The 20,403-nt window shown below is 45.9% G+C and overlaps 1 protein-coding gene across 1 annotated transcript in view; it reads right to left on the reverse strand.

Annotated features, from left to right (window-relative positions):
* The window catches only part of CACNA1I (calcium voltage-gated channel subunit alpha1 I), a 181,843-nt gene extending 161,955 nt beyond the window's left edge, over window positions 1-19,888 (reverse strand). The window contains exons 1-2 of the mRNA XM_085323614.1: window positions 19,845-19,888; window positions 1,954-2,255 (exon numbers count right to left, since the gene is read on the reverse strand). Coding sequence (XP_085179740.1) covers window positions 1,954-2,234 — 281 coding nt within the window. The 5' untranslated portion in view covers window positions 2,235-2,255; window positions 19,845-19,888. The remainder of the gene's footprint in view (window positions 1-1,953; window positions 2,256-19,844) is intronic.
* Between the last annotated feature and the right edge of the window lie 515 nt (window positions 19,889-20,403).

Below are 20,403 nucleotides of genomic sequence, written 5' to 3' on the forward strand. Positions count from 1 at the left end.
ATACTACAATGCATCCAGAAGTTATTTTAAATACACACAACCCTTTTCTCCTCTTACTGCACTGCAGCAAAGGAATACGGCAGTTGTTTAATAGCACATAACAATTGCAGGACTATTCATGGCAGAGAAAATAATCTACAGGGGAGGGGGGATTTAAATAGGTGGAATGCAATTACCTAAATTGAAATTCAGYGGTTAATGACTTCACACTTCACACTTACAAAAAATGCCACATATTATTTAATGATCAGAACTTCCATTTTAAGTCCACTGAAGATATCTCCATAACCTAACAGTCATGAAGTTCTGGCCTAGTAGGAAGTCAACAAGATTAACAAGCTTTTAATTAATGCCCCCTCCCTTTTTTTTCCTGAATTTTCAGAAAAAGCCAGGTGCTGCCCTGAGATAGTGACCCAGCCTGCCCCTGCAGGGGCTTTTTTCATGAAAGCACAGACCTTTCATGTTTTACCCCGAGTCCCCACAAGACTTCCAGGTCACAACAATTGCTGCAGACATACAGTGACTGAAAAATTATGCATAATTCAATACGAAGTTTCAATATTTTGAGCAATAGCTAATAGAAAGGAATAAAGAAATTCTAGATCACCAACAAGTTCTCAGTATAACCTGTGCTTAAAACTACATAACCTTTCTAAGAGCTTCTAAACTGTAAAATAAGAACTCAGATCTGAAACCAAACCTTTCTCCAGGTTTGAGATTGAAATAAATCTCCAGATTCATCCATCATCAAAGGTCACCTGCTAGTGCTGACAGCACCTCAAGACTTCATTCAGGATTTGGTTCTTAAAGCCAAAAAAATCTCTTAGTAATGCTTTACAAGTCTCTACTGTGTGCCTGCACACTCAGATTTAATCTAAAAGCTAGTGCCCCCAAAACATAGTAATTATCCTTATTTATAATACTCACCTATCCTAAAACTAAAAAATTCTCAGAGAAAAAAAAAATCAGTACCGGAGATCTCTAGCCAGAAGAAGATTTAGGTAAAACTTTACGCCAATCTCTTTAATCACTCCTCATCTACTCTACTTCTTCCCCCTCTGAAGCTTCCCATGATCTAAAGAATAGCAAGCTTTCCCCCATCTGCTTTTTATCTTGAATCAAGTCAGATAGCCACAGAGGAAGTTACTTCCTAGAGGCTTCAGTACTAATTAATAGTGCAGGTGGCTACTATCTGCACTGTTTTGTTGCTGGGGCCTCTTTGCAATCAAGGCCCTGAGAATAAACGGTGACATACACATGCAATTGGCTGACCTCCTTCAAAAGGGGAGCATGTGCTAACGTCCCAAAGATCTCTCACTGAAAGTATGAGGTTCAGCATCAAATTTAGACTAGATTCTCCAATTTATTCCTGGCTAGAAATCAAGGTAAGATATCTCCAGGACAGTCATGATGGCTTGCCAGACATGAGGTTACCTTGGCATCTTTGCAGTTGAGGCCCAGGAATAGTGGTTCACTCACCAAGGAAAAGCTGAGCTCTTGCTAACAGAGTTGAGCTCTGTTTTCTCCTGCTGAGAGTAGAGGCCAGAATCACCTTTGCTATTTACGGTGACCTGCCAACAAGTCCCCTGGAGCGGCAGGCTCCCTTCTCTGAGCCAGGGCAGTGGTGAAAAGGGAGCAGGGAAGAGGAAAGAAAGGCCTGTTAAAATACCTCTCCTCAGCCCTCTTTTGCACCCTCATCCATCTCCTCTCTGTGATTACGACTGACAGCAGCTCTCTCTGAAGTCCCCTCTTTCATAAGCAGCTTCTTTTGATCACACATTGCAACAGCTGAGGTTCTGTTTAAATGCAAGTGAGGAACAAAGCAGTTCATTAAATATGTAGGAAACTTCATTCCTTACCTGTCAGGCATGCTGCAAGGGCAGGGAGAGGGGAGGGATGGGGCAGGAGGGAGTGAAAGGTGAGCAGGGAGAAAAGGCAGCTTGGAAAGGATATGGGTTGCACACCATTTTGATGCACCAGTTCCGTGGGCTGGTGGTCTGCTTCAAGCAGAAGAACACTACCGGGGCCAAGTCGGGGTACGGAACATCAGGATCCRGTGGAGAGTTGACTTCCTCATCCTCACCCAGATCTGGTGAGGATGGATGCTGCTCCAATGGTGTTTGCTGCTCCGAGATCCCCAGATCCATGGACTCCAGTGGGCAGATGGCAGAGGTATGAGGGGGCTGAGGGCCTGAGTGCCAAGTGGAGGGAGGCTGGGAGATGTACTCTGCCATGCCAGCCGCAAGTGAGAACCCCTGGAGAGGAGAGGAGAAAGGGAAACAAAACTCACATGAGGAATCAGCAACAAGGGCACAATATACTTTTGTTCTGTTAGTGATCTCAGAGCAGGGGAGAGCCACAGCACTGACAGCTCTGACAAATGATCAACTGTGGCCAGACACGGTACCAAAGGAATTTTAAGCAGAACTCTCCATTTTGGTCCTTAGRGGGTACCATGGCTGTTTTTCCCCAGGACTAAACAAACAGTGGGAGTGGGACAGCAAGCTTTTGCCAGTATTTCTCTTTCTCTCAATCTCTAACAGAACTCTTCTGGCTAGTCTTCTTCATGACTTCCAGCTTTGTAGCCTCTGGGACACCCTGGCCCCTTAACACACTGCTGCACCATCTCAGGTGGTCATGCAAACTCTTTTGGAGCCACCTCAAGCACTGCAATACAGAGTGATRTAGATGCATCCTGAGATACAACAGCCACTCTGCCCTCCCAAACTCTTATACAATCCTGCCAAACCCAGCTTCATATCTGCTGCCTCAAGCATGCTCTCTCCTTCCTGGGGAAACACCGTGTTGTCCTTACTCTACATCGTTTGCTGAGTAGGCTCCTTGAGACTGAGACTGTAAAATCTATACAGAACAGGTTCCACACAGAACAGGCTCTGATTCTAACAGAGCCATAATGCAAACTATAAGCAGGAATTAAATACTAGGGGAGCACGTGAAGCTCTCTAATGCCACAACAGCAGAAGAACTGGGAAGGCACATTGCAAAAGCTGTTCCACTAACCAGAAAGGTCAGAGTGTGTAGCTGGGTGTAGGAAGAGCAGAACAGATCTCACACTCAGTGGTGCCTGAGTATTGAAGAACACTGTGCCTTTGCTAAAGAACATCACTTTCCTGGTTGGGCGCACTTAATGGCAGCCTTGCTCTGGTAAAACACAAAGCCAAGTGTTCTCCATTAAATAACACAGGGGAAGTGGGAAAGGCTTGCTAAAGTGAGGAGAATGAAATAAACTCCAAAGCCTGGCCTTAGAGGGGTGTTACAGTGGCACTATTAAGGAAAAGATCTTGCCAAAGGACTACCTGATCACGGCCTGATGGATTCTTTCTACCCTTCATCCCGTTGCCATGCTCAGAGTTTTCAGAATACACATGCTACAAGTGCAGGTTTAAAAGTAACACAAGAGCCCTCAAACACACATCAGTCTGGAAAGAGTAGATCATCAGGAGCAAAGGAGTTATCAGTCAGCAATATCCACAGTATGGAGCTTATCTCCTCATAGTCCTCTGTCCTTGCTCTTCAGCTCTAGGTTATTCTTCCTACTACTTGGCTCAGCCTCCTTCACTCTAGGAGCGCACAACTCACACACAGCTCTGCTGAGCCTGCTTTGCCCTGGCCTGCTGCACCCCTGATGTTTCAGTCCAAGACACCTTTCATGTCCACACAGCCAGATCCATGCTCTCCAGTGCTCTCCATCACGCTCATCTATTACTTCCAGCCAACGATTCCACCTTGGGCTGCAGTCCCCCATTATTCCCTGCTAAGACCCTACTTTCAGGCCCCAGTTTCTAACAGGTGCTTTGATCCAGATCCTTGTTCTTTGAGGCTTGATATTTGTCAAAACAAAGAGCAGCAAACACAGAAGTTTAGAAAGCAGACATAATGTCCCTTAAGGGAAAGCACTGAGACGCTTTGAATTCATTACCCCACAGGCTGGCAGCTACTGGATAGAAATATGTATTGTGTCTCCTGAATGGCTTTAAGATGCTGTTATTATTATTTTTAACCCCAGTTTCAGAAGAGAGAGCACATCCTTTCCACCATGCAACACTTCTATTTTCACTTTCACCAGGATTTTAACTCTGAGCACCCACATAACTCCTCACGCTACCTTTTCCATTCCCTATTCCCACCCAGCTCTCCATCACGTGCTCTGAGCTGGCCCCCTCACAGCCTATTAAGATGCTATGGCTGAGCCCAGCTTCTTTCACATTAACAACATGGAAGAGAAAGGTTAGCAGGGACAGCCAGGAGCAATGACTTATTACAGTGCTCAGAGCATCCATGCTGATGAGGGCATGGCAATTCCAAAACGCAATGTAAAAAGCTTCATAATTAACAACACAACAGAACAAAGGAATAAAAGAAACAACCTCGTTAGCATTTCCCTGCTTTCTCACTGAGCAAATATTCATGGTTTCTTCTTCATTTTACCATTGTCAGATGCAGCTGGGACTCTGGGATACAGCTCTGCTCATGGCACTTACGCGGACGAGCCCAAGTCTAAGAGAGATAGCTGATGGGGGCAAGACAGTCTGATAATTCAGCAAAAGCAGGTACTGACTGCATCACAAACAGTTTATCTGCTCCAATTTGTGCAGCTTGGAGTGACTCATTAGAGGTATATGAATGCAGAAATGAATCCCTTTGGGAATCCTCAACCTAAATGCAGCCCTAGAATGACAGCTGCCCCACTGCAGAACCAAATAATACCTCTTTCCTTGTTCAAACTAAACCCTACTCTTACACACAAACCATCCCTGGTCACAGCATATTTCCTACATTAAGGAATATGCTCTGTCAAGAGATGGACAGGGGAAACTCAAGCAGTGGGGCTCTTCCAAGACTTTTATGCAGAGACAGTCATACTGCAAAAGGCAGCCTTAAAGGGGGACTGATTTTCCTACTAGAGATGGATCCAGAATCTTTACTGCTTCCAGGTCAGATGCAGAGGTTGGAATCAGATAATCCTGCAATTTTGGCCAGAATGGAACTCATGTAACATCAGTGTTTTCTCTGAGATTGCAATTACTTGCCTTTTCCTACTGTAGCATTGTTGTGGCTGCAGTGAGCCCACTACACTGTTTCTGCCCAGGAGAGGCCATATTTAAATCAAAATGACAAAGTGGAATGAGTTTGGCATATGTGTACAATACATACACAGAAAAATATGYATCAAAGAAGAAGGTCCATATCTGGCTAGAAGACAGTACTAGAAAGATCAGACAGGATTAGAGGCTCCAGAATCTGCCTTCAGGCTCCCTTCTCTGCAAGTGCTGTTCTGATGTAACAAGGGCAATAAAAGAGGACTGTTAAATAGTCATAGAGATGGTCAGACACACGTTCTTCCTACTCAGGCCAAACAAATGTCAACCTTTTGCTCAGGCAAGGCCAGTCCCAGCTGGTGGTGGCAGGCCAGATCCATCAACAAAATTAAGGCCTCCTCAAAAAGGGGAGCCTTCCAAACAAAAATCTCAGTAGCACAAGGGGAAGAAACCCCTTCACCAGCTTCATTATCTGCTTTTGCTACTACATTTCTGTAGGGAAAGAATTGCATGTCTCCTGAAATATTCACCTAGCCTAACTAGTGTTGTAAAACTCTGCTGCTGTCTCAGAAGGGTATTGGCACAGTACACAACATGCTGGCATGGTGCTTCTTGACAGGCGGGGTCATTGGGCAGCACAGCCCCTGCCAGGAGGCACAGCTAGTTCTGCAGTGCAGCAAGAGCCTCCACCGCCATGTCCCCTTTTTCAAAGCCCCTGTTGTGGGACATGCCACTGTCACTGATGGACAGCCTGGCAGACATCTTTGTTCCTCTCCCCACCTTGACTTTCCTTTCTGGCCAAATGCCCCCCAAATGTACATAAACATTCCTCTGCAAATATCATATCGCCAGAGGAGCGATGCTGCAAAGGCTGCACTTTCCTCCCCAAGCRAGGGAAAGTATTTGCGGTCTGACAGTCTCTTGCTTCTCTCCCCACAAAGCCAGCATTAAAGCTTCACCAGCATCCAGGCCTCAAGTCCGTGCTCCTCTTCCCACCATCCCTCCCCAAGGGCCATTTAAAACCTCAGCCACCCCACACTTAACTCCCACTGGCGCCACAAGCGGCACGCACACCTGTGCGCCCGCTGTCTGCCACAGACATACGAGCTAGCAGAGAGAGCTCATTAGCTGGCCACGTGCTGGAGAAGCTGCTGGCCCTTGCCTCAGCCCTTCTCCTCTTTAGAGAAAGCACCTGGTCCTCCTGTTCAAAGGCCAGAGGGTGCATTTTGCAATTCCTCTGGGAAAGGAGGAGAAAAGCTGGTCTGAAACAATAAGGGAAGCTGTAGACTTAATGAGCAAAGAAGAGTGCTTGGGAAAAWGAAGAAATGTCACTATTCAGGGGAGGTGCTTCAAACTGGGGGTGTCTGTCACAAAAGGCTGATGTCACCTCCTAGCATGCATCGCACAGGAAGGTCCCTGCTGAAACACGGTCCCCTCCTACAGGAGGGGTAGCAGGCCCTGAGCTCCCAGTTGGTAACACCACATCTGACCAGCCATGTCACAACTGACCAAAATGCCACAGCAGAACAAGCCTACAATCCACCACATGCATCGCTCCCCTGCCAAAGCAGACTCCCAGCTCCACATTGCCCCTCTTCTGCACATAGGGTTTGTGCAAGGATGGGCYTTCGGGAACTGTGGGTGAGGAGGGCTGATAGGTGAAGCAAAACCCCATGTAATGCTAATCTAGATCTTTACCCAAAACCTTCAGGGTGCAGACAGAATAGTGTTGACTACTGTGTTCTCACTGGGGAAGGAGCCTTCCACTGCCAGAAAGGAGAGGGAAATACGGGAGAAAGGTCCCCAGAGCACAGCCAGTTTGAGTGCCTCTGCCCCACACACTATTTCCATGCTGAAGCAGATTCACCCAGAGGCCAGCTGGATGCCTGCCCCTCTAGTGTAGAAACTGTTCATAGTTCATAGTTCACCTTCCCCATTTCTAGACTTTTCCATAACCATCTTTCACCTTAGCTCCATATCACTCATCAGCCCACGTTGCTTTGGGGTTGTCCCGTCTTTCCCGCAAACCGCTCACACAAGGAACCCTGCGTCCTGAGCCTGAGATGGAAGTGCAGAGTACATTTCTTGTAAGAACAGCTTTTACATTTCTATAGCACTTTTCATCCTGAGGGGACACAAGTTCTTTACAGACCAGCTATCACGATTATTTACCTGTTACTCAAAAGCACCAGGAAATTCAACAGTCACTCTGTCATGCTAACACTGTGCAACACTCTTGTAGAAGTGGGACAAAAATGACAATCTCCTGCTGCGGGGCAAAGCGTCCCTGTAAATTAGAGCAATATTCGTGGTGTGTATATTTATTAACAGATGCATGTGCCTCATCTCCACATGTCCCTCTGAAAGTTCATGAGTATCTTGGGGCATCACTCTTGAGGCTGGCTTCACACAGACATGGGCTTGTTTAAGGATGTCTCTGACTGTGTGGTATATTTATGAATGTGTGTGGGCGAATCCATTTGGTAGCTGTGTGTGCGTGTGTGCCTCTCGGGGTGGTCTGTTGTACATGACTGTGAGCCTATGTTTGTTTGTTGCTATAAATGGTAAGCACTGGTTGTGTGTTATCTTTGATGCATGTGTCTGACTGTGGGGATGTGTTAGTCATGCAGATTTCACGTTTTGAGCATTTGCAGTGGTACAATATAATTAGTCGTACACAGCTCCCTCTGTGTTTATGTTCACCTGGTGTCTGCATGTTCCTCTGTGCGTTCATGTAAGTCACTGCCTGTTCTCATCTGCCTGCATGCGAGTGGAGGTGTGCACCTGCCTGCATACGGATGTGGGGAGGCATAGGGTCCCTTTTACTAGCAACTAGCCCACATGTAGCTAACGACATCCTACTGATCTCTTCAAGATTTGAGAGAGGAGCTTTCACATCTCTTCCATCTTCACAGTACTTCTCACAGCACCTCCTAATGCAATGGGATGTGGCAGAATTCAGAAGAAATTGTTTCAAACTGTGCCTGAACTGAATGCCTCCAGGAGCAGGAGTGCCCCAGGTGCACTCTGAAACACACCATCCATGGCCTAGACCAGACCCAAGGTCTTCCAAGTGCTCCACTTGTTTAAATGTCTACTGATCATTTCCTTTTGGGCACACAGCTGGATAACTGATGAGCCTTATCTCTACGCAGTTATTAACCTGCAGCAGATTCACTCAGGGAGCTTGACAGCTTCCTTTTTTACACCTTTGCGGTTCCAGAGTCTTCCTCTTACTCAGAACAGAGAGCAGAAGAAATTTCTTAGTTCTCCCAAGCAGAGGAAGGAGTAGTACTGGCTGCACTGCTCTCAGCACAGGACACTTCTTGTGGAAAGGAAATAAAAATAATCAAGCCCTCTGGCCCAAACTCTGCAAGAGTTTGGGTCAGTCCCACATCAGAAAGGATGGAGGAAAGAAGAGAACAAAGGAGGCAGTTGCAGTCAGTCCCAAAATGTCTGACACCTTGCTGTCATCAACTTTGCTGTAATTCAGGAAAATTAGGGTAGCTGCTGCCAAGGGGGCAGGGGCTCAGCAGGGAGGTCTCTGGGGTAGTGGGTAGGAGGGGAGGAGAGGTGCTCACCTTTCCCAGTACCACAGATGGTATCCCTGTAGCAGTAGTAAGAGTAAGCCCCAATTTCCTGGATTCTCTCCCACCCTTATCATCACAGTAGGTTTCAGCCACTCCACTTCCCATTCGTGTGGCTGTAATAGCCTGGCCCTGGTCATCCTCAGGCCCTTGTCCTTGGCATGGCAAAGTGGAAATCAGCTTGTGCTGCTAAGAAGCCTTTGGCTGAGCCTGAAGGAGACACTGCAGAGATCAGTAAAGACGTCACCAGTGAAATGGAGAAAAGGTAAATGATGAGAGAAGGCACAGGACCAAGTCACTTTGGGTTGAGGAGGTATGTAGGGGAGGGAAAGTTTCCTGCAGGAAAGTCCTTACCCTGCCTTAAGTATACAGGGCATTTGAGAGTCCGAGATTCGATACTGAAGACCTCAGTCTCATCCCATTGCTGCCTAGAGAACACATAGCTGTTTTCAACAAAATGTTTTGGTTGCTGGAGTCCCAAATAAACAGTCACATCAAAATCTCCTTTGGAAGACTACTCCCCACTCTGACAGTCATATCTATAGGGAAGTTCTGCCCCATAATCATTTTTCTTTCCAACCTGCCCCCCTTGCTCTCTGTAACCCTCTTTGGTCTGTTCCACTCTCAGTAATTCCTCCCCCTCTGAAAAATACTGGCACTTTTCACATGAGCGGATTCTTATCATGTCCTTTCACTTAAAACACCACTTAGCCAAGCTACACATATTTAGCACTTAATCCTTGCTCATAAATTAATCTCTCTAGCCCTCTGGTCGTTTTGTGTAGATCCTCGCTAAAAACAGCTCTTGACTACCGATACTGCTCTGATAATGACGTGCCAAGAACCAAGCGCAGTATCCCAGGAGGGCTCACACCTCAGCCAGCCACAGAGGCAGACTGCAATCATGATGTCTCTGTTGCTGCCCTCATCACACTGCAAGCCCATGTCTGATATGCCATCTACTGTCACACCTCGGTCTTGTTGTGCCTTCCTTCCCCAGTCCTCCCTTCCCACACAGCAAATCCCTGCCTTCCCTCAGCAGACACTCAGCTTGTATTGCCCCCAGATGCATTAGCTTGCATTTTTCTAAGATGAATCTCATTACGTTATTTCCTGCCCATGTTTCTATCCTCTCTATTTCTCTTTGTATTACTTTTCTGTGTCCTCATTGGCAGTGCAAATCTGTTTTATCATCATCTGGGAAAGTCATTAACACGCTGTTTAGTATCTCTTCCAATAGGTGATGAAGGTGTTAACTCAGACAGGATCGATGAAGATGATAAAGAAGAAGAAAGTGCTCTTGTGGACTCCCAGGAGCGAAGGCCTTGGAGCTGTCCTCACACTAGCCTCAAGCCAGAGCATGAAGCACTTGCAGGAGAGGCAAAGCAGCATGCAAAGAGCCTGCTTCCCACCACCACTCCCCTCCACCTTTTTGCCTTGCAGAGAGGCCCGTGAAGGGGGGAAAGGAGCTGTCGCTGCTGCCTGCTCAGAGGAGAGAAGGCACCAGGTTCTGCGGCTGCCCCTGTTGCATCTGTGCTGAGAATAAATAGAAAACAGCAGTCCCCAGGGCTGTTTCCAGGCTGGTCATTCACCTGGGCTAAGCCAGAAGCAAGAAACTCTGCCTTTTTGCCTGGCCTTCCTGGAGGAACTGCTTTACAGGTGCATCCCCTTACAGCACCTAAATTGCCTATGCTCCCCCAAGAGCCCTATTTTTAGCACCCTTACATTCAGCCCTGCAGGAACCCCACTACATCCAGAAACAGGACACATGAGCAGACGCAACTGCAATGCAATGACCTGCAGAAAAGGCAACAGTACAAGCCAGGGCTGGTACCGGCAATAAATGCAAACCACACTGCAGACAGTCCCCCTCCTGTCCAACCCTCACCTCCCAGGGACGCAAACAACCAGCTCTCTTTCTCAAGCCCTAGCCCGGTTGTCCTCCCACAGGAAGTGGAGATAGCAGGGCTAAGCCTGCAGGTCCTACACAGGCCTCTGCCCTCCCCACCTCTCCTTTCTCCATTTGACCAACCTCTCTGCCACTTTTGTCCCACTTCTAATGCCCAGTCCATCCCAGTGGTAGCTCAGGACCTGTGAGCAGAGGTAGCAAAGAGGCAGGCTACAAGAAGTGATGAGATCTGAAGAGAGCACCTCCTCCCCATCACAGTGCAGCATGCAGTTCAACCTCCCACCTTTACACACATGTCCTCGCTTCATCCCAACCTATGTCACTGCTCACTTCTGGAGACAAAATTATCTGAGGTGGAAAGAGAAGTGGGAAAGAATGCAAAAGGGGGGAACACATTTGAAGGAAATACAATCCTAAAGGAGAAGTCATGGTTTGGGGAGCATCAAGAGTCAGCTTTATGTCGTACCAGTCTCTCCCCACCCTGTATACAACTGCCCATCCTCCAGATCCCCTGCCTCCAAAAGAGATAATCTACATAAATACAGATGCACATTTAGAGCAAACTCTGACAAAAACAAAAATAAGATCGGAGCTGAAGCTGTGTGGTGTGTGATGATGCCCCAGGCTCTGCCTCTGGAAAGGAGAGGGAATACAGAAGAGAAATAGAGCTATGAAGATGGGTAAAGGGGGCAGGGAATCATCTAGAAGTATAGAGGAGACAACACTGGTATCTTTTCTGCAAAGGCCTTACAGGCTGTTAAATCTCAGGTCAGTAGGCAGATAAGGACCTTGTGATGTCTCTCTGCATCCCATATGACTTGACTATTGAGGCTGCTACTCATTCATGTAAGTCTGAAAAGTCCCCTTCTCTCCTTCCTTACACAAAAAAAAAAATCAAAACAGATAATTGGTTAAATACAAATCACTGAAAATCAGCATAGGCACCAATTCAAGCAACTGCCGCATACGAACATGCGCTCTGTAATCCAAGTCCAATCCCTCACCAGAGCAGACAACCTTGTAAGGAACTCAGCCCAAAAGAGTCCACAGTACATACACAGCTTCCCACCCCCTGTCTCCCATTGCCCCCACTGGCAAACTTCCTTTTACAGTAGTAGCTCTAAAGGCAAAAATCATGCCAAAGGAAGACAAGCCACTGAGGGTATCATCAGTGCCCAAGCCCCCGCTCTGGGAGGAAATGCGAGACCATGCACACACAGCAGCAGGAGAAGCAGATCCCATCAATCCTTGCCAGTCCAACTAGTAGGAAAAACCACTCCTGACCCCAGGCCTGGCAAGCAATTTAATCAAGCCTATGAGCAAAACATACTAAGCCAACACCTGAGAAATGCTTGATACACTAAGCCCACCTGTGCTTTCTATGCAGCACTGTTTTTGTAACTACAGCCAAACTGACACTTCAGAGACAGGAAATAGAGATCTTCCCCCTCCAGTGATCACACCATATGAACGCGCTCAGCACCCCCATCACAGCAGCAAATTCCCTGCCACCTGTAGCTTCACAAGCTACCAAAAGTATAGGCCATTAGCTCTTCTCCTAGTCAACCATGCAGCTATAACTCCAAGCTCCAGTGGCAATGGTTTCACAAGGAAATACCACTTTCTGGTCCTCCACAGAACACCCCCATCAAGCTTCACATCGGGATGTGATGGAGGAGGACGTTGGTGTCTGCACTGCAGTCAGCAATTATATCAGAAGCAGAGACCAGACATGATTTTTTTTTCTTTTTTAAAAACACACACACACATATCTTTGATAGAAGGGAACAGTCTTTCCTTTTGGAGGCATCCTTCTAATCCTGCCTGTGTCACACAGGGATCAGGCTGCTGTACTGCACTCTGCACGTACCTAAAGGTCTGGGGAAACACAAGCCGCTGCAGAGAACACAACTGAGTGGTGTTTCCCTGCAAGAGCCTGCAGCATGCCCACTCCCCACAGGCTAGAAGGACTGTTTTGACCTGCAAAGCCCACGATGACTGAGCCTTGCTTAGCTAAGACATCACCTCTATCCCCTCATACCACAGCAGCACACACCTCTGGTCTAAGGCAAGCAGTAAGGCATTTCCTGAGATCTCCTTATTGTAATTAGTCCCTGATACACTGGGCTGATTGCTCTGCAGGGCACACCGCAATGCTTCAGCCACAGTGGGCTGAAGAGTACAGGGAAAGCAAGGAGTTTATTACCAAGTTAGTGGGCTGATTTATGTAGTCTGAGTTATGATTAGAGGACTTAAATATATTTTGTACCAGCATAAGACATTTTTCAAACGACTACGCGATTTCTAAGAGTTTCAAGGTATGCATTTCAAATACAGCTGAATAAACTGAATTAGCTGACTATATTTGGTCATTATAAACAATTACACATCTATGCATAGTTGTTAAGAAGCCTTTACTTTCCAGTAACAGGTTGGGGGTTTGTAGATCTTAAACACTCTTCAAGTGACCTCTATATTACCACATCTAAAGAGATTTTTAAAAATACAGCTAAGTAATGGTTGTACCTCATCTTGCAGATTCACCTGCACCACTTGATTTCTGAGCGCATCCACGCACCCAGCAATTTTAGCGAGGCTCTGTGCAAATGCAGCCATCTACCTGCTTGGTTGAATTTGCAGTAGTAGGACTTTGATTTGATAAAAGACCAATTTATTTTAAATCGGAGTACAGCTCTTTTAAAGAGCTCTATCATTGTGTGTGCATTTCATGAGTTTCCAGCTGTAGATATTTGTTCTCTTTGAGAAAAATGAATAAAAATTGATTTCAACATTTTTCCCAGAAGAAAGCTGACCAAGCATATGGTTTCTTTGCAGCAGAGACTGGAATTTCAAGCTTTTCCTAAAAATCAGAGGTGGAAGGGGCTCAGCCTACGCTATCCTTGTCTGCAACCTCTGCATGGCCTGATTTGCAATGCAAGGGACAGGGCAGCTGTAGCAGTTTGTAAGGCTGTTGGTTAGAGCTCAGTTGTATTGGGCACGGACACACCAATTCTCTGAACTAGATCAGGTAGCAATAATGCAGCCAGGTGTGAAGTAGGTTGGTAAAAGGAGAGAAGGAAGGATCCTAGGACTAGAAAAGAAGCAAGAGGTGCAGTTTGGGGTACGACTGTATTAACAGAACTTCAAGGAGGCCCAGGCACACTGGACAAGCCCGGGGCATGCACGGAGAAGCCGGGGGGCACAACTGCCCCAAGGAAGCTCGCCCAGCATCACATGTGTACTCTGCCAGACCCCAAGCAGCCTAGCTGGTCTTCTTCTCATGGTACAGTCAAGCCCACTTTGCCTATCCAGAAACACATGCATACAGAGAGAGGCAAGCAATGAGCTCCCTGCAAATCAGCATCCCCTTCTAGCCCCGCTCCCCCATGGCTGTGCTGGCCCTGCTCCAGCCGGGTTCACTGCCTGCAGTGCTCCTGAGGCAGCAACAAGGGGCGATTTTTTGAGAGAAAAATGACGTGGGTTGGCATACCCCCCCCCTCGACGACTGGCACCGTCAGAGCAATCTAGGTTTCACAAGACAAACCTTTTAGATGTTGGCAGATTAAAGCTCCCCCCTTGTCCCTCTCACTCTCCATTGGAATATTCGCTACGAGATCTTTTGGCAAGACACGTGTGCATCTACTTGTGCACTAAGCTGGCCAGTGCTTTGACACGTATATCCCAGTGAGATCTGCAGGAAAACTGCTTTTCCCAACCTTCCTGCTAGAGTCACAGCCAAGCCTTTCCTGGGCAATTATTGTGCCTYCTCCCAGCCAGCCTGACCCAAATGGCCTTCCCAATTCAGTCCAGTGTGTGAGTGGGAAGGTGTAATGCCTAGATTCAGTACATACCTGCCTACCGGCTCCCTTGTAGGAACGGGACTGTGGTACTAGACCTTCACAAATGGGTGAGCATTGCTGTTGTTCTTATGAAACTACCAGTACCCATATGATGCCAGTGTCATGAAACCATTATGTTTTTTAACAGAGAGAGAGAAAAAAATCCTCTCAGCGCAGCAGCACAAGCCCTTCAGGTCTCTATGAAACTGTCTCTTGCCAGAGGCTGTGCTTCAGCCAAGACCCAAGAAATGGGTAGCGCTAGGTGGGGAAGGGATGCTGAGGGGACTCAGAAGGTATCCTTAAAATATACGGTGGAAGGGGCTCTTGTATTCCCCACCCAATGCTTTGAATCAGAAGTTTCTTTACAGGTGGRGTATTGAGAAGATTTGAGCTTGTCTATTCCTTTCCACTGATTCAGAAGTTTACATGTTGGAGTGAAAACACTGAGAGCAGGTCAGCAGACCCTTCCTTCTTCTGAGATAATATATCCTTAATCACCAGCCCAAATTTAAGACCAATAGCTCTGCAATAGCACACAGAAACATCTGACAATTAACATAGCAGTCTACCAAGCAACAGAGATACAGAACCACTAGCAACTCCCAGATCAATGAGAAAAACGCTCCCTATTAGCAGAGATAAAAAGCAGAGCAAGTTCTGCTTTTTGATGTTTTCCATTTTTCTTTGTAATAATTTGCAGGGAAATGATGCACGTTGGGTTTTTTTCTTTCTTTTTTTTTAAAGCCCTAGTACTTTTCACACAGCAGCTGTTACCAAGAAGCAAAAGGTATCTATCAAGAGTGTTTCAAAACCCACAGCATTGGTAGAAAATATGCCAGACAACTGTCAGTCAGCAATGTCTAACATTATTTCTGGTTTTCKTCTTTTTTAATTTTCTTTTCCTTTTCACTCCACACTCCAGCCAACAGCTTCCACTAATATACAGAACACGATGCATTTGGTATATTAAAGTACATCCTATTCCCTGTCCCTCTTTAGACTCTTTGGATGTTGCACATGCAGTTCAAATGCAATAATAATCATAAACAATCTGAGAACAATCAATTTATAAAACCCAAATTCAAGACCCAACTCTATCATTGAAAAAAAAAAAAGGAAAAAAACCCAAACCCAAAAAGCCTGTGAACAGTGAAATGGTTTTAAGAAAAGTTAAATATATACAAGTCTCAGACAATTACCTCTCCAGGGAGGAGATTTTGTAACCCTTCCTGTTTCCCACCCTCTTCCCTGCATAGCAATACAAACTAACCAGGGATAAATTTTAAATTCTCTTAGAATATTCACATTACTTATATCCTTTATAGTCATGTATAAAGAGATAGTGAATATGTGTGACAAACACATTCCCTACTGCAGTTCCCCGTGTACGTGAATTGCTGGACACACATTTATTCCCTTTCTACCAGCACCCCTTCCCCAAACAAACACCTAAATCAATTATTGCTACTTGTTGGGTAAATAGAGGCAGTCTCGCACAGATGGGCACCAAACATGGRTATACACGTATAGATGTACACACACAGAAGAATAACTTTCCTGCGTGGAAAGACTGAATTGTTAGCATTACAGACATGTCTACCCTAAGCTTTTACTTCTGCCAAAGAGGAAACAGGTACGAAAGAAAACAGGAATGATGCAGGTACATGGGTGGGCACAAGTTTTCTATTTAAAGGAAAGCAAAAACAAGTGAAACAAGACAGACATAAGGTTAGCCAGGTGTGCATGCTTCTCACCTACCTTTGCATGGAAAAGAAATCTCCAAGGGAGAAGTGTCCAAGTCAGAGAAGCAAAATAAAAAAATAATGAAGAAGGTTTGAAAATTTCCCAATCAGGAAAAAAAAAAAAAAGAAAAAGACACCCCCACCCCCTTTTCCACACAGACACACTCACACACAGACACACACACACCTCACCACCTAGGGTAAAAAATAATAATAATAGAGAAAGAAAAAGAAAAAAAAGGAGGAAAAAGATCAGGATCAGCTGAGTGACTGGGAGCAAAGAACCTGCAGGCAAGAATCAGGGAGTTGTGTTAGATCCGTAGCTGCAAGTACTGAGCGTGTGCAGGAAGGAGATGGTTTAAAAGGAAAATACATGTTAAGAAATTGTCTGTTCAGGCTGAAGTCTGAAGCTTTGGAGTCAGAGCAAAAAAAGACTTCTTCCTTTGAGGAAGGATTTGGGGGTCTGTGTGTGTGTGTGTGTGTGTGTTTGTGTGTGTGTTTTTCCAGGAGGGTGGTGTTAAGAAGTGACAAAAGCTTCCTTCAAAAAAGACCAGAGGGTCAAAATAGTCATGGAGTGCTGGAAGGTGATGGAGGTGTGGGTGGGGGGGATTTTAGCTATTCCATGGTGGGAAAGCGAGGAGGACGGTTGGCGTGTGGTTTCTATCTGTCTGTCTCTCTCTGTCTGTGTCTTATGGTATGTTCACCAAAGGCTTATGGAGTGAACTGCACAGAACGAGAGAGAGAGAATAACTGTACAGACATAGAGGGAGAGAGAAATGCTGTCCTTACAGTGACACCAAATGTCTTTAGGGGAAACCTACAATTAGAGATACATAAGGTAGGAATTTTAGAGACATCAGGGGAAAGAGAAATCCTTACAGCCACATGCACACATCCACTATGGGGTCTCAGGACAGCTGATTTCCCCCTGCCTTCAGCCCTCTCTTCCCCTCTTTTCTGATAGACACCAGCTTTAATGTGCTTGCTTTTCACTGAATTTGTAGGTGTGTGCCCCTCCACAGGTCACAAATCAAGCAGGTTAGGGAATTACTGCTCCCTTAAGAAGTTTTTTTTTTTTTTAAATAACAACCCCCCTCAAGTCCCTCCCTCAAAATCAGTCCCTCCTCTCCCCCCATCCTACTCCCAAAACTGTTATGGGAACTTAGGAGGTGGGAACAACCCACTGCAAATTAATTTCCTACTGCATTTTGTAAAGCTGGGAGGAAATGCGAGAGACGGAAAATACACAGGAATACCCTCATCAAAAGGGCGAGAACAGACTGCTGCAGCCCCGCTCTGCAGCAGGAGCCCTGAGTCCAATTTCCAGAGAAGGTCCAGCCCAACATCAACCTCCTCATACCCTTCCTATCCCATCCCAGAGCAGCCTGACACCACCCCAGTGCAGGCCCCTCATCCTTGAAGCATCAACTTTCAATTTTACTAACACTGCTAGGAGCTCTGAGCTAGGTCAGGTAAAGAGACACTAAATGAAATGCTTTATACAAACAGGGTCAGCGAGGTTTCATCTCAAGCCATGGCAGTCCTCAAGGTTTTTCATAGATTTTCTTTGATCAGACCAATAAAACCCCAGATGTTAGGAGAGATTGTCATAGTCTTGCCATATGCTGCTTCTTCTATGTCCATATATTTGTATGCAAGCTAAATAAGCTGTTTAGAAATCTCCCACTCCCTGCTCAACAAACAGTACACCCCAGAAGCCTCTCCATTTCCTCACAGGGTTACGCAAATCCTTCTCTAGCTCTTCTGCCATCAAGATGAAGTCTGCGTCTGCAGTCACAGACTTTGTGTTGAGAGCTAGGCTAGCTGGGTCAGGGTAATTAACACATCTTACCTAAAAATGGCTGGGAAACCAAGCATTTTAATCTTTCTGTGAAACAGGCACTTTGATGGGAACTTCCTCTGTGGGAAGGAAATGGAGCAAGTTCACCTTCTGAAAAAAAAAAAAAAAAAACTTGTTTTTACCTCAAGATAGTTTATGTATGTTCATGATCTGGAGTAAAAAGGCCTCAGAACAAATGCTTTCCTGCTCCACTCCATATCTACATGAGTTAGCCCTTTATTGCCATACAGTCTATTGCTTTGGGTAGAAGCCATGGAGCCTTCAGCTGATTTTAACACATAAACTCCCTTGAGTTTGACCAAGGTAGCTGGCACTGCCACTCTCTCAAGAGGTCCACTACTTCTTTTTTGTGCAAAGATGGCAGTCACTAACTGTTTTTAGTATAACACTGTTGTGGGTTTTTTTAAGTGTCTGCTCTTGTTTCCTCTGTTGAAAGACAAACTCAGGCCCCAGAGGATCCTTAAGGTGTGCCTAGTATGNAAAAAAAAAAAAGAAAAAAAAAAAAGAAAGAACAAAGTCATAAATGACTGGGGCCTTGTAAGCATCAACAGTGAGCTGCTTAATGACTCTCTTGGAAAAACAGCCCTTCCTCAGACAAGTTCAGCCTTTCCTTTTATAGGTTCTGACCAGGGTTGTGGTCATACTGTAAACCTATATAGTCCCACAAGCTGGAAGGAGATTCTGCTCCAGGACAAATAGTTGTAGCTGGCTAGACCTCTCCTTGCTAGAGATTAGGACCTGCTTATATTGAAATCATGCAGGACTACTACTGCCTTCCCTCAGTACCAAAGATAGTTGTGATACTTTGAATCTACCTTTATGCATTAGCTGGAAGACTCCCTTTTAACAGCAGGGAGAATATTACAGTCCATAAGCATTAGGAAGCATAACAAAGCACAGACATGATTTTGTGACACACCAATCTCAACTTTTTATTGTAATAGGGATCTGGCCCTGAGCTTTTCCCAAGATCCACAGCAGAGCTTTGGGGCGACATAATTGCCCTGGAAGCTGGCTGAGCCAGACGCCTAAGCAGATCTTTAGAAGAGCATTCTGAATCCTTCGGTGCTGGGCAATCTGCTTAGACAGCTCCTGCTTAAACCAATTCTTGGAAGTCACATAATGTATGTTATGCTTCTGGATTGTCATACATGCGGGAGTAGTAAATAGGCTTCACAACCACTAATGAGCTAATATCCCCTTCTCTCCTATGAGCAGAGGAGGGAACTGAAGGGCACAGAAAGGACCTATTCTGCTAGGTGCTGAGCACCCACCAGTGAACATGAGACCTTGAGAACTGCAATCTTGCAACTGACTTCAGTCAGGCCTTTCCTAGTTCTCTACCTGGATCATCTCTTCTTTCCTAAACACACCACAAGCACCTACATTCGCGTTCCCCATTCCTACACATATCTGAGGGGCTGGCTGACCTCCCAGTCTGCCAGCGCTAGCAAGTCTCCTCTGGGTTGCCACACTAAACTCCTTGGCATTCTGGGTTCCTCCTCAGCAGTCACAAAACATTTACCATTCCCTCTCCTCAGAAAAGCATCTGCTATTTCTTCCTGGGAAGAAGAGCTTCAATTCTCTCCCAGAAATGATGAATCTGAGCATTATATGATTTCAGATGCCTGCAATTCACCAACAAGCCCCTTCAGGGGGAACAAACAAAAAATGCAATTGAATTTATTCATGCATGAATATCAAATGAGAAAATGAGAATGAGGAGGAGGGCAGGAGAAAGAGGGAGACGGAGAAGAAACAGGGCAGCACAGAGAGGCAAAAGAAATGTAATTGTAAAGGAAGATGAAAGGAACATGTAGAAGGGCAAAGGACGATAGACGCACACCTATACACACACAGGATAATCSTAGGATCATCACCGATGTCCGTATCCCTGGGTCACATCTATTTGGCTCCCAGTGCACCCACACCATGAGGATCAGGTGACATCTTGAACTTTCACCAAGGCAAACCCTCCAAAAAGATACAAACAACCAACAGGCTTGGAAGGAGGAGAAAAGAAAAAGTGGCCATGTAGGGAAATGGAATGGTACGTTCACATATTTGGAGCCGGTGAAAAGAGCAAGCCCAGAGCAGTTCATGTTCCTGCTAAGTCACAAATCCAGAAGGGAGCCCCTTCACACCCATTCTCCTTCCCCAGTCTGCATACACCACGCAGGATTTCAGTGGGCTTGCTAGTACATACATTGTGGGCATCGCCCACATTGAGTTATTCTCAGCTTTGTCAGTAAGTCTTGGGCTGGTAAACTGTTGCCCTCCCTGAGTACACCTTCCTCCTCACCTGCACCAAGGGAAAGGCCTGAAGACAAATGGGTCCTCCTCTTGCAGCTCACAGTAGTTGCAGGACTCCATCTGCAGCCACCAAGGCTCTTTCAAAAAGTTTT

The sequence above is a fragment of the Rhea americana genome, unplaced genomic scaffold, assembly GCF_003343005.1.
Source record: "Rhea americana isolate MKP2758 unplaced genomic scaffold, rheAme1 scaffold_85, whole genome shotgun sequence".
NCBI lineage: Eukaryota > Metazoa > Chordata > Aves > Rheiformes > Rheidae > Rhea > Rhea americana.